The sequence below is a fragment of the Monodelphis domestica genome, chromosome 3 (assembly GCF_027887165.1).
Source record: "Monodelphis domestica isolate mMonDom1 chromosome 3, mMonDom1.pri, whole genome shotgun sequence".
Classification (NCBI taxonomy): Eukaryota; Metazoa; Chordata; class Mammalia; order Didelphimorphia; family Didelphidae; genus Monodelphis; species Monodelphis domestica.
Window position 1 is genome coordinate 508,727,276 of NC_077229.1, and position 26,358 is coordinate 508,753,633.

At 36.5% G+C, this 26,358-nt stretch overlaps 1 protein-coding gene across 4 annotated transcripts in view; it reads left to right on the forward strand.

Moving 5' to 3' along the window:
* LOC100032166 (cAMP-specific 3',5'-cyclic phosphodiesterase 4D) overlaps positions 1–26,358 on the forward strand; it is a 1,134,105-nt gene that overhangs the window by 775,481 nt on the left and 332,266 nt on the right. The window contains exon 1 of one of the 4 annotated variants that reach the window (XM_007486362.3): positions 9,108–10,204. The exons of the other annotated variants lie outside the window; for them this stretch is intronic. Coding sequence (XP_007486424.1) covers positions 10,140–10,204 — 65 coding nt within the window. The 5' untranslated portion in view covers positions 9,108–10,139. Of the gene's footprint in view, positions 1–9,107; positions 10,205–26,358 lie in introns of those variants that run through there. 4 annotated transcript variants of the gene reach the window in all.

The following is a 26,358-nucleotide window of genomic DNA, read 5'->3' on the forward strand; positions in this document are numbered from 1 at the left end:
TTCCTCTTCCTCTTCCTCTTCCTCTCCTTCTTCTCCTTCTTCTTTTTAATTTGAACCCTTACCTTCCATCTTAGAATCAATATGAACAAACTGACCAGTATTTCAATGGGAAATATGGGCCTGCTTTTGACTAATGAGATTGACTTTTAGTTCTTCCTCCCAGTTTCCTTTTATGGTTCTAGATCAGGAGTCCCCAAACTATGGATTACCCTGAGGCCATTTATCCGGCCCCACTGCACTTCTAGAACTTTTTTTTTTAATTTTATAGTATTTTATTTGATCATTTCCATGCATTTTTCATTAAAGACAAAGATCATTTTCTTTTCCTCCCTCCCACCCCCCGTGGCCGACGCGTGATTACACTGGTATCATATGTGTAGAACTTTTTTTTTTAAACCCTTACCTTCCATCTTGAAGTCAATACTACGTATTGGCTCCAAGGCAAAAGAGTGGTAAGGGCTAGGCAATGGGGGTCAAGTGACTTGCCCAGGGTCACACAGACAGGAAGTGTCTGAGGCCAGATTTGAACCTAGGACCTCCTGTCTCTAGGCCTAGCTCTCAATCCACTGCGCTACTCAGCTGCCCCCACTTCTAGAACATTTTATAGCTAGCAGTGACAAATATGGAACCGGACATTGAGCATCTCATTAGTCAAAAGCAGGCCCATATTTCCCATTTAAATACTGGTCAGTTTGTTCATTTAAATTTACTTGTTCTTTATTTTAAATATTGTATTTATTCTCGTTTTATTTTTTTACTTTAAAATAAGATATGAGCAGTGTGCATAGGGATTTGTTCATAGTTTGTTTGTTTTTTTAATAGTCCGGCCCTCCAGTGAACTGGGCCCCTGTGTAAAAAGTTTGGGGACCCCTGTTCTAGGTTCTAGTTCTAAGCATTTAAATAAAGTTCCTGACTTGGCTTTGGCTACCTGTAAGATACAGTTTAATGTGTTAGCAAACCAGGGGGACTAAATGATCCCCTGCTTGTTGTTCAAGTTCGTTATCTTCATTTCTAACCCACCACCATGACCTCTGTGTGCCTCTTGTTCCTTTGGCATTATTATCCTTTAGTAAGTTTTCCACCTCTCAAACCTGAGAGAACACTTTTATGCTCCCAAGTTAAATCATCCACCTCTGCCATCCCAATGGATTAAATACTTCCCCAACACAACATAAGAAATAATTGACAGTGTCCGAAGAAACTTTTTCTTTCAACTGGGGAATAACTTAGGCATTAGGCGAATGTGAGTCATTGAAAATAAATGAGGAACTGTGGGTTTGAATGAAGGTTCAGAACTTTGTGTTTGGACAGGAAACTTGAAGAAAGACATTTCTACCAGGTATGTGTAATAAGCATCCGTCTTGAGAATGGAGTATATTTTGGCATGATCTGTCCAAGCTCACTTGTCATACCTATTCCCTAAAGGGGAAAAACCCCACAAGAAAACAGTTATTTCTTCTGGATTTTAAAATGAAATGAAATGTTCCTCTAAATCCAGGCTGTACACAGTTATCAACTATACCTGTGATCTCACTGAGAGATGAAAGTGTTTTGATGATGAAGCTGTCCCCTCTAATGAAGTTCATCACCTCCTCTGCAGTTTAGAGAGTCTAGAGTTTCAGTGACTCATTGAGTTCAGTTTTCAGAATCACCCAGCGAGTATGTGTGTGTCAGAGGCTGAATTGATCCCAAGACTTCCTGGTTTTGTTATCAGCTTGTTATCTACCATGCCAAGTGCCTCTCCTAAAGTATGTGTCTGTACACACACACACACACACACACACACAATTATAAAGGCAAATTAAGTTTTGCTAATAAAATGCAGATCAATGAATAACCACTAGAATGATGAACTCAAGATGTTTTCTTGACAACCACAATTCCATCAATTACCTTCCATATTAATAATTCACTGTATCCTTGGCTGAAACTTTTTTTCCTCCTCAAGCAGCACCATTTTATATACAAGATCTGATTAAATATAATCTAGATGGGTTTTTTTTGTTACTCTGCTTCAGCATAGGGTTTACGTGGGGAGAAGAAGAAAAGAGAAGAGAAGAGGAGGGGAGGGAAGACAGAAGAATAAATCTTAGGAAACTGGGGAAAGGAACTCTGAGGGGGAAAAAGAGTCCTCCTCCAGCCTCAGATTCTCTTTGCACCTGGTTACTCCCTATTAAAATTCAAATGTGTTTTAGTTGGCCTGGAGACCCTAGTAAGTGAATAGCCATAGAAAGGCAGGAAATGGGACTCAGTAACTTAAGTACACTTTTCTTATTTAACACATTAAAGAAGAAGAAGAAAAAACCTTTGAAAATATTAACTTGAACTTTGTCTCTAGTTCTCAACAAGGTGTTTAGCTTGGCATTAAGCATTTGAAAGTCATAATTCCTGACAAGAAAGAACAGTCACATTTTGGAAGTCTCCTCTTTACTATGGAATCAACAGAGTATTTAAGTAGGAGTAGGATTAAACTCTACAAGTAGGAAGGTTGACATCTCTGGTAGTTTTTGGATTTGTGTCTTATTTAAGTCTTATTCTAATGGGCTACTAACTTGAATCTTATGATTTCTTATCTTGAAGTAACAAAGGCTTCCATTAAATACTAACTGAGGAAATGGCCCACTGAATTCCCTCCCCCTCTCTTTCTTACTGTCTCTTTATTGCCCTTTCCCTCCCCACCTCCTCCATCTTCTCATTTTACAGATAAGGAAACTGAGGGCCCAAGGGAGATAAAATGAAGGTGCCTATTTCCTTTGCTCAAAGTTATCATATAGTAAAAATTGATCACATTGAGCAGCGGTATTACCAGTGTCACAGAAAAAGTGTCTGAACCAAGACTGTATACTGTTGTGCAAAATGTTCTGAAAGTCCTTTCCAAGCAACATTTCACATCCTCATTTCTGATCCCAGGCAGAAACATGAGCCCTGGATAAATAGTCTTTAGAATCTTTTGCCAGAGAAGATAATTTGTAGCCAAATAATAAAATCTGTACCTAATAATTAAAAAAACCCAGAATCACATATGGTCTGTTGGTTTATGATACTTTATAAATCAGCCAAAGGGTGGGGATGGGAGGTGGGAAGAAACCGCCTATAAGTAGAAAGTCATTTTTTTCAATCCTTTTGGGGGGAGGGGAGGTATTGGAATTCTTTTTGTTGCACCATCACAGTGGAGAAGTGATAGCAGATTGTGTCTATGAACTCTACTGTGTGAGTTACAAGTCCTCCCTCCAGTGCCAGACACCAGGCCTTAGCTCTCATGACAATCATTTCAGTCATGGAGCTTGTTAACTTTGTAAATACATCAATAGTTGGGTATAGTTGCTAATTCTGCCTGTGTTAGGGGTCTATCCCTGGCCAGGCTTCAAGAGGCATTCTCTTACTGCTACATTATTACTGAAGAGTAGAGTTGCCACAGTCCTTTTTGACTTGCCAACAAGTAGCATGCAAGAGCCAAGGCTTTTGAACCTAGATTTCCAGATGTCCACGTTCACCACACCTTCCACTCACTATAGCTGCCAAATTGTAATAATGTAACTTCTCTCTCTCTCTTTTTTTTAACCTCTACTGTCTTAGATTCATTACTATGTATTGGTTCTAACACAGAAGAGTGGTAAGGGGTAGGCAATGGGGGTCAAGTGACTTGCCCAGGGTCACACAGCTAGGAAGTGTCTGAGGCCAGGTTTGAGCCACCTGACTGCTCCCACTTCTCTGCTTTTGTTAGGAGATTTATTGATGCAGGTGAGTGCTGAAGAGTAAGTTCTTGGATATGATCAATTGGGATGAGTTTTGGTAAGACTTGACATGGTTGGCTCTCTACTACTACAGTTCACCTTAGAATAGATTCAGAAGAGCATACATGAATGATAGAATGTTAAAATCTGTTAGAGATCTCAGGGATCATTTAGTCCAACCCCTAATATTTTTGTGATAAAAAAACCAGCAAACAAACAGAGAACCTGAGATGTCAAATAACTTGCTCAGGGTCTCCCAACTAGCTAATGATGGCATATAAGTGTCAAAGTGGATATCTAGAAGTCCCCAGTTTATTTAGTTGAGAGGTAGAAATCCTCTGTTTTGACCTTGTCACGGGAGAATGTTTCCCCTGAGAAAAGGTCCCAGTTTGCCAGACAATGGACATCCACTTCAGGTGGGAGGTAGACCCCATCCGAAGTCAAGTAACTCTTCTTGTCTCCAGAAGCCTTTCCTGGTATATCACACCCTCCTCTCGAGGATCGAACTCGGGACCTTCAGCTTGAGAGACTGATGCATTACCTACTGCACCAAAGCTGAAGTGAGTGTCTATTGTCTGGTGAAGTGGGACCTTCCCTCAGGGGGAAAATTCTCCTGTGACAAGGCCAAAACCTGGGGTTTCTACCTCCCAACTAAATAAACTGGGGACTTCTAGATTTCCACATTGACACACGTAATTAAGAGATATCTAATAATATGATGGAACTGATCATTCTGAAAACAATAATAATAGTAGCTGTTTTTGTAGTGCCTACTATATTTTAAGGCATTGTACTATTTGCTTAAAAATTTGTCATCAGATCCTTATAGCAACCATGGGAGGTAGGTCTGATTATTGTCTCTTGTTTTACATTGGAAGAAACTGAAGCAAACAAGTTAAGTGACTTGCTCATTGTCATATAGCTCATAAGTGTGTGCCACGAAAGTTGAACTCAGGTCTTCCGGACTCCAGGATCAACACTCTAACCACTGTGCCATCTAGCTGCTCCTTATTATGAAAATGTTGAAGAAAGACTTCTTGGGACAGTATAAAGATTTCTGAATCTAAAGTCTGAACAGCTACCTTAAACCCTGACTCTGCCACTTACTTAATATTTAATTTCTCTGATCTCAGTTTCTTTATCTGTAAAATGAGAAGGCCAGGCAAAATTGCTTCCAAAGCCCCTTTCAGCTCTAATTCTAACATCCTACAGTAATTAGATCTGAGATTTAGACAAGAATAGACAATCTAGGACCTTCTTCAAGTTAATTATTACTTCATTTTGCCCAGTTATATCAGTCTAAAGTGTTTGTGTGGACCTATTTCCTCTCTCTAGTGAAGTGAGATATAGCTCTATGCTTACTCGTGTTTTGTATAACCCATTCTATTAATCAATGGCTGCTGGTAAATTTCGTGATCATTTTTCCAACTCTTCCTTAATAGTTATTGATTACTATTTCTGCCTTTTTATATTTATTTGAAATATTCCTGTCCTATTTCAAGTTCAGTTTTTCTAAAGTTTTATGTGATATCACACACACACACACACACAAAAAAAAAAACCCCTGGAAACATTTATATAAAGTTATACAAAGTGAAGTAAGTAGATCCAGAACATTGTACACAATAACACAATAGTGTACAATGATTACAATGATCAACCGTAAATTACATAACTATTATCAACAAGGGAAAGATCCACTTAAACTATAAGAGATTCTTGTAAAAACGGCTATCACCCCATAGAAGGAACTGATGAAGTCCTCCATGGATTTTCCTTTAATGTAAGTAATATGTCTTGTTTTACACATGACAACATGGAAATATATATTGTATGATAATACATGAACAACCTATATCATATTTTTTTTTTAAACCCTTACCTTCCTTCTTGGAGTCAGTACTGTGTATTGGCTCCAAGGCAGAAGAGTGGTAAGGGCTAGGCAATGGGGGTCAAATGACTTGCCCAGGGTCACACAGCTGGGAAGTGTCTGAGGTCATATTTGAACCTAGGACCTCCCGTCTCAAGACCTGTCTCTTAATCCAATGAGCTACCCAGCTGCCCCCCAACCTATATCATATTACCTGGCATCTTGGGGAGGAGGTAGGGGCGGGAGGGATCACAAAAATGTCAGAAAATGATTATTAAGAATTGTATCGACATGTAATCTGGAAAACAATTTTAATTAAAAAAAATCTATGTGATGATGACAAATATATATATTCTTCAGCAGTCTTTTTCAGAGGATACAACTTTCTTAAATCTAGTTTCTCCAGTAATTTTTTCAATTCCATATTTCTCTTTTGTTTATCTTTCATTTAGCTGTATCCCAAACTGAGTAAGGACATTAAAAATCTCACGCCACTATTTTATTACTGTTAATGTCATCTTGTAATATAGTTAATTTTTATTTATGAATTTAGATGTTAAGGAATTTAGAGCATATATTTAATATTGTTATTGGTTTGTTAACCTATGATTCCTCTCAGCACAATATAACTTCTCATTTATCTCCTTTTATGTTGTGATTTTTTTTTAACTCTTACCTTTGTCCTTAGAATCAATACTGTGTATTGGTTCCAAGGCAGAAGAGTGATATGAGCTAGGCAATGGGGATTCAGTGACTTTCCCAGAGCCAAGGTCACACTGCTAGCAAGTGTCTGAGGTCAAATTTGAACCCAGGACTTCCCTTCTCTAGGTCTGGCTCTCAATCCCCTGAGCCACCCAGCTGCCCACTATGTTGTGAATTTTTGTTGTTCTGATAGTATGATTACAATTTCTGCTTCGTTAGACTCATTTGATGAATATTAAAATTTTAAAGACTAATTAAATAAAATGTGACTTAATGTGGTTTTATAAGCAACAAATAATGATGGAATTTTAAAAAAATCAAATATATCACTTTTTAATTTTATTGATTTGTTCAATCCATTCACATTTGGAGTTTAAGAGTTGGATCTCTAGAGAGTGTCCCAAAAACCTTAGTACAGTTTTAGGTATTATTTATTTACTTAATTACTAATAATGTAATTAATCTCTAAAATTCCACTAAGGCTTTTGGGACATGTTTTATCTTTCTCACTTTGTCTTTAACATTGTCCCCACCCAATTAAGAATTTTTTCTTCTTTCTTTGTAAAGATAGCACTTTGTTTCAAATTGAATACTAAGAAAAAATTATATGAGATCTTAGGATGTAATTAGTGTAACATTATGGCATTTCAATGAGTTTCCCACTTCATCAATGTTGTTACATTCTCCAATAATGGTTCTCTTTGAAAATGAAGGATGAACAACAATTCTTAACTCATTTGCTTTTTTCTTTGTGGATAACTAAACTTATTTCTTTTAAGTGACTGTTTTGGAGGTCATTTTGTTTAGTACAATGAATGTTATCTACAAATAGGAGTCAAAGAAACTATCTGTAGGCATTTTATTTATACATAGATAAGTAAGGCATGTTACTTGCCTCCAGGGATTTGAAGAATTAAGACTATAAAAGGACTTAGAGAAGGGAAAAAAAAAAACCCATAAAATTTCTAGATCTAAATTGTTTTGGATCTTACTAAATGTTTAGACCATGAAGCAGATAGAAGAGAACATTTCTAAGTAGAAGAGGTTATAGGAGCACTGATCCTGTGGCAAGAGATTTAGGATGGTAGGTGCAGAAAGTAAAGAAAGGAGCTAACTTGACTAGAGCAGAAGAGTATAATTGAGAGAGGTAAGAAACAAGATTGGGTAGGTAGGGTGGGGTGATATCATTTCATCCAGGCAGTTTTAATTACTAGCATTTTTTTCCTGATAATGTACCCAAAAAGGGTTTTTGCCAGTAAAAGGAGTACATTATTTATTCTTTTGACATAGTTTCCCCACACACCCCTTCTTTTTCCTTGGTCAGGGGAAAGAGACAGATCAGTACCAAAAAAAAGCCAGGAAGGGTTAGTCATATTCTTTACTAAGCTTTCTCTCTCTCTTTCTTTTTTTAAACCCTAACCTTCCACCTTAGAATCAATAACAGGTATTGGTTCCAAGGCAGAAGAATGGTAAGGGCTAGGTAATGGGGGACAAGTGACTTGCCCAGGGTCACCCAAGCTAGGAAGTGTCTGAGACCAGTTTTAAATCCAGGACTTCCCACTGGCTCTCAATCCACTGAGCTACCCAGCTGCCTCCATACCAAGCTCTCTTGAATTTCTGAAAATTTTTAATTTGTTAATACAACTTTAATGCCAGCAGTTTGTAAAGCATGTCATAGAGCAAAGAATGAACCATTTATCCTTGCAGAGAGAGTTTGTAGACTACTTTGAATGGATTAAAACCCCCAAATCCCAAGAGAGCCAGCAGAGAAGTACAACCCAAATAAAAGCATAGTATTTTAAACTCACCACCACCTGTCTTCCTAAAGAAGTTTAAATGAGAACTGCATATCAAGGTGGGACGCGAGGGCAGGTTTAGGGTTAGTTTGATATAATAAGTAGCCTCAACCCCTGGCAAGGTGCCTTGGCACATTCGTTTTCCAAGCTGTTTGGGTGGGTCACAATTGCACTCCAACATCCTGTCTGCAAATGCTAAATAAATACCCAGTTGACGTCAGACTGAAGAACCACCATACTCACTAATGTCATTACCAGAATCAAAAAGCCTAACCTTATTTCACTTCATCCCCCTACCTTAACATGTTAGGGTTGGCCATTCCTGAGGAACACAACTTCTCACTGCTTCCTGCTTAGTTGAGACAGTGGTCCCATGGATGCCCTGGTTCTATGGAACTTTTGGGGTCAGCTGTGAGACTGTTTCCAAGGACAATCAAAACTGTTCCTGTCTCAAGGATAGGGCAGAAAAGCCTTCCCGGGACCTGGGGGTTTCCCTGGGTGTCTATCTAGTCGGATTCTTTACCAGTGAACTCTTAAATGACAAAATGCAAAGGGGTCTCTCCCTGAATGGAAAGCTTTGGAAGTTCCTGCAGTGTAATCAAAAGAAATAGATTTGAAAACATTGCAAAAGGGAAATAGTGCCAGAGCTTGTAGCCACTTGTTCAACTTGAATGCATTGGATTTTTTATTTTAAACTTTGCAACACTGCCTGATACATTAATGCCAAAAACATTCTCCTGAATCTCTACTCCTTTAAGAGGCTGTTCACAAACCTACAAATGGCCAAAAATGGACCGCGTTTTATTCAATCTTTTCAACTTGGAAACATGCCAGGCTGGTTCGACATAGTTTCTGAAAAGAAAATTTGTTCTAGGGTAGGAAATGGATGGCCCGTGCTTTAGATCAATCAAAGTAAAATAAATCGGACAAAAGGGAATGTTTATTATAACGAGAAGTCTTTTCCCCGGCAGCACAAACAACAGCGTGCCCGCCCCCTGCCCCCCTCCCCCAGGAGGAAAGAGTTTTATGTATTTCTAAGCTACAAGGTTGGTTTATTGTTGACCTCTCTGGTGCCGCCTGTCTCTCAGCTTTGTATCATTTCAGCAATCGACCAGCTCTGGGTTTTCTCCCCTCCTCTCTCTCACTTCCCTGCAGTGTTTTGAACTGCCTTCCTACAGACGTCATAAAGCCCTTGAGGAATACTTTCTGCCTGGTGAGATTGAATGATAGTTCCCATTCACAAAGACGAGGGGGCAGGGTCTAAGGAGGGAGTAAAGGGACACTTTTTTTTTCCCCCAGGTAAAGCAGCTGGCAAAAATCTCTAGTGCCTACAGTTTTATTCCCTTTGCTGCTTTCTTTGCTCCTCAGGAGAGGACTAGTACTGAAGTGAAACTTCCCCAACAGCTCGCTAGAGTTCCATTACCTCTCCAGCCCTTTTATTCTTTCCTCTCGTACAAAGGTGCTTCTGCAGTGCTGGCAACCTTTAAACCTGTTATTATAGGTTTGCAGCTCGCTAAAAGAGAGAGGGAGATAAATGGAGAGTGTGTGTGAGAGAGGGAGAGGGAGAAAGATCAAGTGGTTCTTTCAGCTGTCTTGGCTCCCCTTGTGACCTAGATGAAGAATAGATTCAAAATTCAGTTCCTCTCCAGGCCATACGTGACCGAAAAGAAACTCTGTCACTTGGGAACAGCCTAGCACAGGAGTCAATTTCTGGGGAGACGGAGAGAGGGGGAAAGGAGGGAAAGAGAGAGACCGACAGACAGACAGAGAGAGAGAGAGAGAGAGAGAGAGAGAGAGAGAGAGAGAGAGAGAGAGAGAGAGAGAGGAAGAAGAGAAGGAGAAAACGAATGAATGTTGTTGCTACAATGCCTTGGTTTTCCTCTTGATGAATCAACCCCGGAGCAGGAGCTGTGGGCTTCAAAATCCTTGGATTTCTTCAAGCAAGCCCAGTTCTCGAAATGGAATGTGTAACGCCTTCTTGTTAGAGAGACCCCCTGAAATTGATGACTCAAAACTCTTTGGGGCATTTTTTTCACGATGAGCATTATTATGAAGCCGAGATCCCGGTCTACTAGTTCCCTGAGGACTACAGAGGCAATTGGGTAATGCGCTTTACTCTCATACTTATCTCCTTCCTCTCCTTCCAGGATTCAGGTGTTAACTGAGTGCTGAGTGATTATGGGAGATGCTCAAAGGAGTTAGATCTTATTTTAACAATCTGTGCCATGAAAGAAAGCATAACAGGCTCCTTGATTCCCCTGTCCCTGGCGCCTAGTCCTGTGTTCTCTATGCAAAGTGGTGTTCACTCTGTTTTCAGCTTCCCAGTGGACTTAAAGGCACCCTATGAAATGTGACATCTGATCATAATTTAAGTTTAAGAGCAGAGAGGACGCATGCAGATATATGTTGCCTATGGGGAAAGTGAAGCTGATCTGTTTCTGGTTATTTGTTCTCTCATGTTTATTCCTGCTGCATAAGCAGCTTGGTAGTTGACAAGTCTTTGCCTTTTTTTCTTCTTCTAAGATAAATTGTGAAAGTGATATTTTGCTAGCACAAGTTATTCAGATAACAAAGTTAAAGAATGATCCTAATGGTTAATCAAAGATATAGTGATGAAAATAATATGGATGTAACTTTTGTCAAACTCTTTGTATTATTTGTATGCTTAATCCATATTTTAATATTTTAGTCTATTCCTTGTGTTCATTAGAGTAGATTTTACTTAAATTTATTTATATCTGACTTAAAAATTTCCATCATAATATGAGGCATTAATTTCTATTATTATAAAAATGACATTTTCATCCAAAATCATTGAGGATCTTAACAACTATTTACAGAATGCTTTTTATGTTAGTTTGATAAAGCTTTCTATATAACTATTTATGTCACTTCTTAGGCTTTAGAGCTAGAAGCAGTCTCAAAGTTCATCTAATCCAACTGTCATTTTATAACTGATGAATGAGCCCTAGGGACCTTAAGTTACTGACCCAGGGTCATAAAGGTAGTAGGGTTTGGAGGCTGTATTTAAATCCAGGGCTTTGATCACATAGTCTGTGCTCTTTCCATTGATTGATTTAAAAAACAATTATGAAACCTCCTATTTAGTACAAAATCAAGTCAATAAAGAAAAAAAAATATGATGGAAGAATCCATGTCAATATGACTAGTTACATACCCCCAGTCCTCCCTTATTCTAAACACACACACACACACACACACACACACACACACACACACACACACACACACGGATAAAACCTGACAATCAGAATTTAAACATGTTCCACTGCATTACTGTTAATTAGTATGTCTTCAGTCCATTTTGTGTGTGTTGTGTGTGTCTGAAACTCCTGGAATGGGGTTAAAAAAAATCTTTTACCAATGTGGATCAACAACTTTTGGGTTATTTAGAATTGCCTGAGGCACTGACAGGCTATGTGATTTGTACTCAAGTCACATAGCAAAATGGAGCAGAGGCAGGACTTGAACTGATCTACCTGACTCCAATACTAAATCTCCAACCATTACACCAAGCCATCACATTCTCAGATTTTATGTAGAATAAATAAAGAATTATCTGGTTGAATGCAGTATTTAAATTGTCTGCAAATCCCTAGTTGGGACATTGTCCAATCTTTCTCAATGCCCCTTTTATGAGTACCTACTTTATAGATAGATCCTTCAGTTTTGTTTCCCAGAAACCTCCCAGGTCAACCCTTTTCCTCCATCTCCTCAACAGAATTCCTCTTGTAGTTTATTTCATCTAGATGGGCATTTTCAAAGAGCTTTACTGTTTGCAAAGTACTTTCACATGTTCTGGGTTGTATTCCATACAGGAGAGGGTATTCAAGGATACATGTATGTGTATCTACACTGTATAGCTTGCAACATTTAGCACGCTTAGGGATTATGGTACTAGTTCTTATTTTGAACATCATTATAAGAGATTTCATCTGTTAATTTACTACAAACAAGTAAAAACCACCTAGTTCATAGCGCATTTGAATTTCCATCAGTTGTTTGAATTTCATTTGTGCATTTCACATCAAGGTTCTAGGTTCTATTACTCTGTTACTTCTTCAATATAATTCAGGGGTAGAGAAATTTTTGGAAGTTAACATAGGATTATTCTAACATGAGCTCAAAAAGAATTCTATGACTTTGCTAATTGTTCTTTCTAACTGCATTAGACATTGTTCCACTCTTAGCCATGCTATTTTGAATTGTTATTATAAATAGTATAGTGAGAAAGAGATGTTAAAATTTAAGATATGTCTGCTCTAGATATTTATATTCATGGTTATCTTGGCAGCTAGATGATAACATGGAGAGAATACTGGTATAAAGTCAGAAAGAACGATGTTCAAATTCTGCTCCAGATGTGTAATTCTAGGCAAGTTACTTAACCACTGTTTACCTCAGTTTTTTCATCTGTAAAATGAGGATAATAATAGAATCTATTTGCCAGAGTCATTGTTAGGATTAAATGAAATGATGTTTGTAAAGTGCTTTCCAAACTTAAGGTGCTGTATAATACATGCTATTTCTTATTATTATATCTAAATATCTAAAGTCAAAAATAATATAATTATGAAATTTATCAATATTTATGAAAGTAGATGAAATTATAGTAGTTATGAATAATAAGCACATAAATGTTAAATACAAAGAGACTTGTGAACAAGAACACTGCTTTATTTTAAATTAGAGGGAGCTTTAGTCAAGTTGTCTAATCAAAGGGGAAGAGAGGAATTTGTCCCATTTTGGATAGCCTCTAGAAGGATGGGTTTGGCATTTGCAGAAATCTGAGGTCAAGAGTATTTATGTAGATTATGTGTATGAGTTTGGCTGAAGAAGACTAGCTTTTTACAAAGATGCAACTTCATGTTCCCCTTTTCCCTGTGGAGAAGAAAGTACAAGCCCTATAGATCTCAGTTGTAAAAGTGAGGTTGCATTAATTGAACTATCATATTTTCATTTGTTTTCTGGATGGTTTTCCTTTTTGTCCCATTAAACATAATAAATCTTATGTTTAAAAATATCATAAAAATTAAGTTGCATGACATTTATACTGGTTTAGATTATAAGTACAAACATTGCCCAAGCTAGAAATAATAAAAAGTTTTGAATTGGTTAAAAATCATTGAATTCTTTGTACTTGCTCAGCATAACTTGAGAATTGGGTCAGTGATTGTTTTGGGGATCTATTTAGGCTTATGACAGTGCTGTCATCTTTTATGATCATTTTTAGGATGAGTCTTAACATTCATGATGTAAACAACCCAAAGTGGATATTTTTGGACAGGTTATTATCAATGTTAAAGGATCATAAAGTTCCTTTTAGCATTATCAGATGTTATTAAAAATAAAGCACTTATAAGGCCATTCATTTTTGTTTTTTCTTCTGTACCTCTGAAAAGTGACTGGTAAACTCTTGTTGCTCTAAACTTCTGGGCAAAATGATACTCCCTTTTATTCTAGAACTTCATGTTTCAAAACAGTTTCAGAGTAGTTTCTAATTTCTTTTAAAATCCTTAACATTTGTCTTAATATAGAGAGTAGCAAGAGTTAGGCAGTAGGAGTTAAGTGAATTGCTCAGGGTCATATAATTAGGAAGTGTCTGAGGTTAGATCTGAACCCAGGCCCTCTCTACTCCAAGCCTGGCCCTCTATCCATTGTGCTACCTAGCTGCCCCCAAAATTTTCAAATAAGAAAGAGTTGGAGGACAGCCAGGCTTATTTGTTTAACTGAGGTAGTCTTTCTTTTTTTTGTTTTTCTTTTAAAATTTAATTTTAAACTTTCCTTGTGTAAAAATGATCCTGTTTAGATAGAGTCACATTAAATATTGATGAGCTGGCTGATCTGTATGGAGGGAATGAAGATTTCATTGGTTTTGCTCCAAAGGGGCTTTTCTGTAGAAGTTGAAAAATGGACTCTTGAACTCTTTGGACAGTTTTCCTAGAGTGTTCTTTATTTAATCCTAGAACAAATGGTCCTTAATCAAGAGTAAGGTAATGAACTTGGTCAGGAATTTATCCAAATAGTAGTTGAATAAAACAGATAAGTTAACTGTGAGATTCTTAGAGGGGATCATAATAAACTTAGAGAAAGTTACATATTGATAAGTACTTCTACATTCCTGATTTCCTTGATAAGTATGCTTACTCCATAAACCCTGTCCTTAACCCTGTTCTCCTAAATATTTGGTTTCATTAGTTGCTATAGCTTAAAGTCAACAATTAAATACCTGTCTCCAGGTGACAATCTTTCTGGTGATGATCTCTGAATTGAGACAGAGTTCTCATATGACACATGTCTATCACCAGGCTTCTAGACCACCAGTTTTTCAAGGTCAGTAGGAACTGTCAGAGCTTCAGGTCTACTGGCATAACTCTTGAGAACACAAGGCATATCTCTAAAGGAGGATTGGATAGGACTTTAGTAGAAGCAGGGAAAGATCTCATGGACTTAGAGCTGAAAAAAATTTCAAAGGCACTTTAATTAAATGCACTTATTAAATTAATTAATTTAAGGGGTTTTGAACATTGGTTTTATTGATATTCTTGGTTTTTAAATTTTTTATTCTAAACTTATCAAGTACCAAATAAGGTGAATATTTCAGTACACAAAATAAAACTGAGAACTGAACATAAGGATGCAAATTTATATTATGTATAGCTTCTTTTTTTATATAGCTTCTTTAAAAATTTTTTTTTTAGTATTCTCAGCAGTTCCAGTTTTCATTGCTTCTCAGCTGCTGACTTGGTTCCACCTCCTTGCTTCTCTATTTTAAAGAATATAATACATTCACCATTCTTTTTCTTTAAAATTTTTAAAATTTATTTCATAAAACACTTCCCTATTACATGTAAAATTTTTTAAATTATCACTTTAAAAATTTTTGAGTTCTAAATTCTCTCTTCCTCTCATTGAGACAGTAAGCAATTTGTTTTAGATTATTCATATATGCTTTTGCAAAACATTTCCATATTGGTCATGTTACAAAATTTTGAAAACACAAACAAAATAAAATAAAAATTTTGATGAAAAAAAGTAAACTTCATTCTGCATTCAGAGTTCATTAGTTATCTCTCTGGAGGTAGATAACATTTTTCATCATGAAGCCTTTAGAATTGTCTTGAATCATTTTATTGATCAGAATAGCTAAGTCTTTCACAATTGATCATCCTTATAATATTGTTGCTATTGTGCACAATGTTTTCCTGGTTCTACTCACTTCACTTTGCATCAGTTCATATAAGACTTCCCAGATTTTTCTGAAACCATCCTGCTTATCCTTTCTTATAGCATAATAGTATTCCATCACAGTCATATCACATCTTGTCTATCATTTCCTCCACTGATAGAAATCTTTGATTTCCAATTCTCTGCCAAAACAAAAAGAACTGCTACAGCCACAAATAATTTTGTACAAATAATTCTCTCTCCCTTTTCTTTTATCTCTTTTGGATATAGACCTAATGGGGGTATGTATGCTTTATAGCATTTTAGACATACTTCTTAATTGTTCCCGAGAATAGATCAATATCCCTTTTAAAAATATATATATTTAATTAGACAATTTAGAAGATTATTCCTTGGTTAAAAAATCATATTCTTTTCCTCCCCTCCCCCACTCCTTCCCTTAGCTGACATTCAATTCCACTGGGTTTTACATTTGTCCTTGCTCAGAACCTATTTCCATGTTGTTGATGTTTGCACTGGGGTGATCATTTAGAGTCTAAATCTCCAATCATATCCCCATTGACCAATGTGACCAAGTAGCTGTTTTTCTTCTGTTTCTTTTTTCTTTATTTTGTCAATTTAGAACATTATTCCTTGGTTACAAGAATCATATTTTTTCCCTCCTTTCCCTCCCCCCACTCTTCATGTAGCCGATGTGCAGTTCTCAGAACCTATTTCCAAGTTGTTGGTGTTTGCACTAGGATGTTCATTTAAAATCTCCATCCCCAATCATATCCCCTCAACCCATGTATTCAAGCAGTTGTTTTTCTTTGGTGTTTCTGCTCCCAAAGTGTTTTCTCTGAATGTGGATAATGTTCTTTCTCATAGATTCCTCCTAGTTGTTCAGGATCACTGCATTGCCACTAATGGAGAAGTCCATTACATTTGATTGTACCACAATGTATCAGTCTCTGTGTATAATGTTCTCCTGGTTCTGCTCCTCTAACTCAATATCCCTTCTATCATTTGTCATTTTCCTTTATTGTCATATTAGCCAATCTGATATGTTTGAGATAGTATCTCAGTGTTTTTTTAATTTGGAATTCTCTAATCAATAGTGCTTTAAAGCATTTTTTTCATGTGACTTGATACTTTGATTTCCTCTTCTGAGAACTGATTATTCCTATCCTTTGACCATTTGTCAACTTGGGAAAGACTCTAATTTTTATAAATGTGGTTCAGTTCCTTATATATTTGAGAAATGAGATCTTTATCAGAGAAACTGGCTGTAAAATTTCCCCTTACTTTCCTGTTTTCCTTCTAATTTTGGTGGCATTCATTTTGTTTGTGCAAAAGTTTTTTAATTTAATGCATTCAAAAATCTTGTTACTTTCCATAATCCTCTGTATCTCATGTTTGATCATAAACTTTTCCCTAAACTATACATTTGACTGACATATATTTCTATATTTCCTTAATTACTTAGATTTCTCTTAATTTCTAAATAATTTATTCATTTTGACCTTATCATGATAAATGGTATGAAATGTGGGTCTGTATACAGTTTCTGTCAAACTACCTTCCAGTTTTCACAGCAATTTTTTTTTTGTCAAATGTTGAATTCTTATGCCAAAAGCTAGGGTTTATCAAACACTAAATTACTATAGTCAAAATTTACTCATGTGTAGTACTGTATATCTAATCTATTCTATTGACCTACCACTCTGTTTCTTAGTCAGTACCAGATTGTTTAAATTCTTACTACTTTGTAATATAGTTTGAAATCTGGATCTTCTAGATTACCTCGCTTAATTTTTTTTTTCATTTATTCCCTTCATAGTCTTGACCTTTTGTTCTTTCAGATAAATTTCATTACTTTTTTTTTTCTAGCTCTATAAAATAATTCTTTTTAGTTCAACTGGCATGGTACTGAATAAGTAAATTAACAGTTCAAATGGTCATTTTTATTATATTGGCTCAGCTTACCCGTAAGCAATGAACATTTACCCCATTGTTTGTCAGTCTTTATTTGTGTGAAAAGTATTTCATAATTTGTTCATATAATCCCTGGGTTTGCCTTGGCAGGTAGACTCTCAAGTATTTTATATTGTCTGCAGTTCTATTAGGTGGAATTTCTGTCTCTTCCTGTTGGGTTTTGTTGGTGGTATATAGAAATGTTAGTGATTGATTGATTGATTGATTTATTCTACTCGAAAAATTTTATTTAATTCATTAATTTAGAATATTTTTCCATGGTTACATGATTCATATTCTTTCTCCTCCCTCCCCTTCTCCCTGTAGCCAATGAGCAATTCCACTGTGTTTTATATGTGTCTTTGATCAAGACCTATTTCCAGACTATTAAATTATGCATTAAGGTGATCTCTTACAGTCTACTTCTCCAATCATATCCCCTTGAACCCATGTGATCAAGAAGTTGTTTTTCTTCTATGTTTCCATTTCCACAGTTCTTTCTCTGGATGTGGATGGTGTTCTTTTTCATAAGTCTCTCAGAATTGTCCTGGATTGTTGCATTGCTGATAGTAGAGAAGTTCATTACATTTGATTGTGCCATAGTGCATCAGTCTCTGTGTATAATGTTCTCCTGGTTCTGCTCCTCTCACTCTGCATCAGTTCCTGGAGATCATTCCAGTTCACATGGAATTCCTCCTGTTTATTATTCCTTTGAGCACAATAGTATTCCATCACCAACAGATATCACAATTTGTTCACCTAATTGAAGGGCATCCCTTCATTTTCCAATTTTTTGCTACTACAAAGAATGCAGCTATAAATATTTTTGTACAAGTCTTTTTCCTTATTATCTCTTTGGGGTATAAACCCAGCAGTGGTATGGCTGGATCAAAGGGCAGACAAGTCTTTTAAAGTCCTTTGGGCATAGTTCCAGATTGCCATCCAGAATGGTTGGATCAATTCACAAGTCTACCAGCAATGCAAATGCTAGTGATTTATGTGAGTTTATTTTAAACCCTGCAACTCTGCTGAAGTTAATGGTTTCAACTTGTTTTCCAGTTGATTCTGTAGGTTTCTCTAAGTATGTCATCATATCATTTGCAAAGTGTGATAGTATAGTTTCCTCATTCTAATTCATTTAATTTATTTTTCTTCTCTTATTGCCATAGATAGCATTTCTAACACAAAATTGTGTAATAGTGGTGATTTTGGGCATCCTTGCTTCATCTCTGATCTTATTCAGAAGGCTTCAAGTTTTTCCTCCTTTACAGATTATCCTTGATTTTTGTTTTAGATAGATATGATTCATCATTTTAAGAAAGGGTCCACTGATTCCTGGGTTATGTATTGTTTTTAATAGGAATGAATATTTTCCTACCACATGATTTTTGTTGTTTTTGTTATCACTATGGCCAATTATGCTGATAGTTTTTCTGATATAGAACAAGCCCTAAATTCCTGGTATAAATCTCACATAGTAATAATATATGATCTTTGTGATATATTGCAATCAAAGTTATTTTAAAAATAGATCTTATCTGAATTTCCTGATGACCTTTATTCTGTTCTGTGGATTTTTATTTTATTATTTTTGTTTTGATAACATCTTTAGCCCCCCACTATGCCTTCAACTGTCCTTCTCTCTCCCAGAAAAGAAATAGTAACAAAACTCTTTTTTACCAAACATATGTATTGAAGCAAACCAAATTCTCCTATTGCTCATGTCTGAAAACGTCTGTCACCTTCTATACCTTAAATTCATCACCTCTCTATCAGCAGATGGATGGATAACATGCCTCATCAGTGATACTTCTTGTAATGGTTAAAGGAAATATAGAGAATTTAGAGATTCTCTATATATAAAATAGAGAAAATAGGTACAGGGGATAAGGAAGGTTTTGTAACAAGGAATGGAGGAGTTGAATGGATATAGAGAATATGGATGCTGATGAGGTAAAAGGAGAGAGATACCCCCTGCTGAGAGGCTGTCTTTAAAAAATGTGGTTACTGAGAAATGGACCAATTATGATAGCCTGTGGGGATGTCTTTTCTATTGATTGATGTTAAAGATACCCAGGGCAGGTAAGCACCGACCCTCCTGAGGGACAAGTCTCCCTCAGGACCAAGGTCGCCCTACAGGGGTACAATAAGTACTGTTTATGGTTGAATAGCTGTCCTTAGTTTTTGCTCCCTCTATGTCTTCCTGAAATGATACTCTTCCTCTTATCTGACTACAAGTTATTTAACTCAAGATGAATTTAATAACAAGTTTGGGTTGGGAAGGTATCAGGGTAGAGGGAATAGGGATTGCCCTATATTTTTCCCCAGATTTGGGTTTGAATCTCTCTCAGCTCTTGAGCTGAGGCCAGTGATCACTGGCTTGTGGAGTATTTCTTTTATTCCTGGCTTTGCTAATCTATGCTAGCTTTCTTAAGTTCAAAGTCTTTAGCAATAGACAGCAAGAGGAAAAAGAGAATCTGACCTTCAGAGCTGGTTGGGCCTGTCTTTTTGGGCTAGGATGCTAAAGATCGGCCTTAAGTTCAAGCTGCTCCCCTTAAATCCTTTTGTTCGATGCCATGATCACAGGAATCCAGGTAGAGCACACAGTTGGGAAAAATACAGCAATAGAGGTACTTCTATTCAAGTACAGGGAGAGAGGCTGCTTCCAGTCAGAGGGTCAGGAAAGAGAGTAACCACTTGAGAGCAACTGTCACTCTCCAAGTCGCCCCTCCCCCATCAAAATTATTGCTGTCCATCAATCTTTACTCTAACATTCCAATTGCTGTCTCCTCCACCTCAGTGGCAGAAATGCCCAAAGCTTGATTCATATCCTTTCCACATCCTGATTGCATTGATTAGAGTTTTTACATTTTTCTTAGTTTTTTTCTTTACATTGTTTTTTTCTTAAATCATTTCCCAGGTTTAGTTCACTTTGTTCTCACTACTTTGTATCAGTTTTTCTAAAATCATCCCTTGTGTCAAATTTTACAAATTTTTATTTTTTATTCCCTTACATTCATATACCATCTGGATTCAGCTCTTCCCCCTTTATTGGGCACCTTCTTAGTTTCTAGACTTTTGTTAAAAGAATTGTTATAAATAATTTTGTCCCTATAGGTCCTTTCCCCCAAACCCCTTCACTCATATAAACCAACAGACCTAGAAGGTTTAAATGATTAGCCTAAAGTTGTGTAGGTATTAAACGAGCAGCCCCAATGTTTGAGATAGACAAAAAGCAAGGAGAATGAGATTTTTATTATAAAAATGAAAAACAGATTTTTATTTCCTTTTCAAGTATATCTTTTAGAATGTAGGACAAGGGGTCAGCTGGGTATCTCAGTGAATTGAGAGCCAAGCCTAGAGGTGGGAAGTCCTAGGTTCAAATATGGCTTCAGACACTTCCCAGCTGTTTGGCCCTGGGCAAGTCACTTAAGCCCCATTGTCTAGCACTTACCCCTCTTCTGCCTTGGAACCAATATACAGTATTGATTCCAAGATGGAAGGTAAGGGTTTAAAAAAAATTAAATATAGGACAAGGCCTTTTTATACTCTTCACAAGTCAATACAATTCAGCAAATTCTGTAAACATGGTGTAAAAATTAAAATTAGATCTCAAAAATGAAAATATTATATTTTAGGAGATTTATTAATGATCATTAGAAATCAAGGAATAAAGAGGATAAAATAAAGACCACATGCCCATGGCTAATCAGCCAGCTCAAACACCCATCTTACTGCCAACAAGCTGGCTGCTATCATGCCAAAGAGGAGGGACTCTCCACGTCCCCACTTAATATCCCCTATCTACAGGAAGTACGTAATGACAGGAAGTCAGTGGGCTCCTGGGAAATGTAGTTCTTTCTGAGGGTAACAGATTTTCAATTATACAGTGAGAAATGTGTGCCTTCCAAGGTGAAGGAAAAGCTTACAGGAAGGTAAGCACAAGTAGATAGAACACAAACTAGTTTAAGCTGTTTCTATCACACCTCAAGTGTGGCAGTGTGATGCTATTAAAAATTCTTTAAATGATTTTATACGTATTGATGATTTTCATCTTTGTTCAATCCCTCTGAAGTACATACTTAGTAGTGGTATATATATTTGAGTGATTTGTGGAGTATAATTCTAAATTGCTTTCCAGAACTTTTGAGTAAATTCACAACTCTCAATAATAACTCATTTTCTAAAGTTCTGTGTATAAGATGCATTTTAATGTTGGGATTTGTATAATTCAAAACCTGTTACCCTAAAAAATAACTACATTTCCCAGGAGCCCACTGATTTCCTGTCATTACGGACTTCCTGTCATTACATACTTCCTGTAATCAGGGGATTTTAGGACTAAACCTGGAGATTCCCCCCCCCCCCCATTAGGTAAATGACTTTACCTAATTGAGCTAATTTCCCAAGGTGAGACACAAATTAAAAGCATATTCTGAGAGTAATTGAGGAAATTTTTAAAAAAATGATTGGACTTTTTTTCTGTTTATGTCTTTTTCAGGAATTGTGTAATAATACTGTTCTTTCTTGGCCACCTCTGCCCCCAGATCCTTCTTAGACTGGCAGTGCCTCCATTCCAAACCTTTTTTTTTCAGATGGGGCAGAAATGCCATTTGGGGAAGTAACCATATCAGTCACTCTCTTCTAACCAGCACAACCACTGACTTGCCTAGACTATTTTTCTACTTTGTCTCAAATTTCCAACTCTCTGTATTGTTTTTCCCCATTAGAATATAAGTTCCTTCGGGCAATGTTGGGTCTATTGTTCATTTTTCTTGAGTTTGTATTCCCAATTTTTAATTCAGTATTTGGCTTACAGTAGAGTGTGCTTAATAGATGCTTCCTCTATCAATTTTTAAAATAAATCAGGCATATTGATAGTACAAAGAATCATTGATCATAGATTTAAAGCTGGAAGAGACCATGAAGATCAAATATTCCAACCCTCCAGATTTATAGGTAAAGGTATTTAATAATAGAGAGGTTCAAGTGACTGATCTAACGTTACCTACTTAGGAAGCGACCAACCCAGGATTCAAACATAGGTTCTATTTACTCCAAATACAACTTTTTTCCATTGTACCAAAAATGTTGTTTCTTTACCATCTGGAAAGGGAAATGTGATAATGAGTGATATTAAAATGAAATAATAATAGAATATAGTTCCTTAAAAACATACATCTTTGTTTTCTTATTTTGCCAGAGTCCACTGAATAGTAATTCTAGAAATCAAAAGGAAACTCTTTCTGTGAGTTATAGGGGAATGTTGACAAATGAGTAAAACTTTCTGCCTATTAGCATTTTGTAACATATTGCTTGCTGGAACAATGTTTGAATAAATTGGAATTTAGTGGGAACTAGCCTCTTGATTTCCAATTTTGAGTAATCTCACTTTCATATACTATAGTAAGCTATCCATTTCCTATGGCTACCTCTTAAAGGTACCAGCAATTTGCTAAGTGCTTGATCTTTAAAGTGGTATTTTTTTCTGTCACTTCTGGAAGTTACAGGCTTCTCTGGTTAATTATTTCTGACAGTCTACAGCGTATTGTATTGTTCATGAAGGTTTTCACAAGGATATTGTATCCACAGATTGTCTGCTATTCAGAAAAAGTCAATGTGTTTCTGAATGAAGTATTTTAAATAGTTTAGTTACAATAAATATGGAGTTTGAGTGTTGGTTACACAGGCATATTAGATATTTTTGTATTGTTAACTAGAGGTTAATTTAATGTGGAAACAGACTACGGAGTGTACAGTGTTTCACTTTAGCCCATGTTTTACCTATCTTAGGGCTGCTAGATGTCTCAGAAGACAGAATACCAAGCCAGGAGTTAGAAGGACTCTTCTTCCTTAGTTCAAATCTCGCTCCAGACAGTCACCCTGGGAAAGTCACTTCAACCTGTGTACTTCAGTTTCTTCATCTATAAAATGAGCTAGAGAAGGAGATGGAAAAGCGTTCCATTGTCTTTGCCAAGAAAACCCCAATTGGGATCATGAAGAGTTTGACATGACTGGACAACAATTTACTCATCTTATCTTTTAACAGAGTTCAACTAATGAATATGGCGCCTTCTTGCCTTCTGCTACCATTTGTTTTCTTTTGTATATGCCCTTACTCCATTAGATTATAGACATTATGAGGTCAAGAACTATTAAAAAATGGGTATCCCCAGTGCTTAGCAGAGTACCTGGTACATAGTAGGCACCTAAAAAAACAGAGTTTATCAACTATGGAAGATAAGCAAGTTTCATTCGTGAACCTCAAAAAAGGGAAGGTATTTCAGTTCTGAGGGATGCCCAAAGTGACAAGGGAATGCCAGCTCCCAGGAAGTATTGCCTCACATCTTTGTTTTTAGTGTATAATAACGGTAATGACCTGCTTATCATTTACTAAATGCTTACTGTGTTCAGGGCCCTGTGATGATAAAGGCTGAGGAGGGTATGGATTCAGGGAGAAACATGAGCATGAAAGTTCATTTTAGAAATAACAAAATGAAGAAACGACAAATAACAGAAAAAAATAGTGAATTGGTGTGACTATGAGTCAGGAATGCTAATTACAGCCATTTCTCTGACCCATTTGTCTTTTACACCTCTTTGCCATACAGTCCAATGATTGTGGGTGTGATTGAATAGGGGTCAGCTTCGGTTGTGGATTTTATTTGATTAGAACAGCAAACTCTAGAGAATGATTAGTTTTCATGCAGCATCAGCTATCTTTTCTTGCAGCACATTTAAGGAATCACAACTTGGGAAAATTAGATATAATATTGATGGTAACAACAAGAAGCTCACCAATGACTTATAAAATTTCCCAGTTGGAATCCGCTTCAAGTCTGACCCACCACATCTGAGGAAAATCCTTTCTACAGTTATTCTTAGACATGATTATTCCGCCTTTGCTTAAAAACTAATGAGGGAGACCCACTTTCTCCTGAGGCAACCCACTCCATTTTTGGTTGGCTCACATTTCGGGGGGAACTTTTCCCCTTACATCAAATTAAATTTTCTTTCTTTCTTTTTTTTTGCTACTTTTATAAAATTATTTTAAAATAATTAACAGAAATCTGTCTTTTCTCATACCCCCAAAGCTCTTATGGGAAAGGGAAAGAAAAACAAATTCCTTGTAACATATTTCCATTGTTATTGGTCATCGCCCAACTGATCCCTTCATCACTTCCCTCTTCTTGCTACTGGATTTCCTCAGATGTGTGTGTCATGTAAATGTGCAATACTATTCCAATGCCTATATTATTCTTTGAAATAAGCTGCTTCCTGCCAAATGCCACCTATGCTCCCTAGAATGTCAAAACACTGGTAATGAGAATTTCTAGACATTTTCTAATTTACATGAGGAGCAAAATCCCCATTTCTCAAAATGATTGTCAGTTGAAAAGTGGCAATCCTCTCCTACCATAATCAATTCCCACCTTGATAACTGAGTTTTAATAATTCTTTGTGCATATGTGAATATTCAGTGGGAAAGAGGGATAATCTAGCTGTCTTAACAAAGGATTTAGCAATATTCTTGGGGGGGGCAGAGTCAGTGAATAATAACATTATAATCATCTACTCTCTGTTGGGAAGCCGCTTTTCAAAGGAAATAAGGAAAATGCTTGAGTGATAAAGAAAAGGAAAAAGGAGGAAACTGATCATGGAAACATTCACCAGTTCCTTAAAGGTACCTGCCTGTTTATTTTACACAACCCGTGTATTTAAGATTTGGCACCTATCTAACCTAAACCTCTCTTGCTTAAATTTCAAACTATTACCTTCTATTTGTTTTTAATGAGGATGAAGAGGAGCCAGACATCCTTTGTAAAAACTGAAGATATTTAGTGAGTTACCCTTCAACCTTTTTTAATTCTGCACAGTAAAAAAATGCTCTTTTGGGATCAGATCTATCTGGATATCAGTGAGCCAATATAAATTCTCTTAAGTCCCTACTATGTTCCAGGCACTGTGCCCTGAGACACTAGGGATGTATAGAGAAGCAAAAAGTTGTCCCTGCTTTCAGACATTCAAGAGAAATAAAATAACTACCAGGAGGCATGAGTGTTGTAAGGACACAGGCTAAGGCCTTCTTCAGAAAGTGGAATTTGAGCTGAATCTTAAAGAAAACCCTAGAAACAGGAAAGTAGAGGGGCAGAGCAACAGCATTCCAGGCATGTGCAACAAATCAGGGAAAGGCATGGATAGAGGAGAGAAAATGTTGTTTGAGGAATTGCAAATTGACTTGTTCGTTGGATTGTAGAATGTATTAGAAATTAAATAAAAGCCATATTGTTTTATTTTTTTTTGGCACTATGACTTGTTATTAAGTCCTTTTTTAGTTCTTTCTGATTTTTTATGATCCCATTTGGGGTGTTTTTGGTAAAGTTATAGAAGTGGTCTGCCTTTTCCTTCTCTGGCTCATTTTATAGGTGAGGAAACTGAGGCAAACAGGATTAAGTAACTTGCCTAGGGTCATATAACTAATAAATGTCTATGTCTGAACTTGAACTCAGGTCTCCCTGACTTCAGGCCTGATGTTCTCTCCACTATGCCACCTAGATTCCATCATAAAAGTAGAGCACTCTTTAAATATATAGTTACAACATATAATTATTTTTAGACTTCCCAAAGATAAATGTCATAGTATTTATCTGAGCCTTGGGTTTTAAACAATCAGCTTCAAGAAGACAATCATATTGATTTCCTTCCTTTGTTCCTTCGTTCCTTCGTTCCTTCCTTCGTTCCTTCGTTCGTTCCTTCCTTCCTTCCTTCCTTCCTTCCTTCCTTCCTTTTATTTATGTACTAGATAGAATAGAAATCCAAACTACCAGGTAGAAAATCATTCTTAGTATCTCTGGTGTCATTACAGTATTCTGTGGCAGGGTATTTCCTATTTGTAAGTGAGAGTTCTTATGATTCAAATTTTGTTTTAGCTAGACTCTCAAGTTAAGTATTGTAGCTATTTATCTTGTGCTTTAGTAGCAATTAAGGTGGAAACACAAATAAAATGTACTACAGATACATACACACACACACACACACACACACACACACACATTCGTATTTGTGTTCAGTTGTGTTGCCCCATCTGCTATAA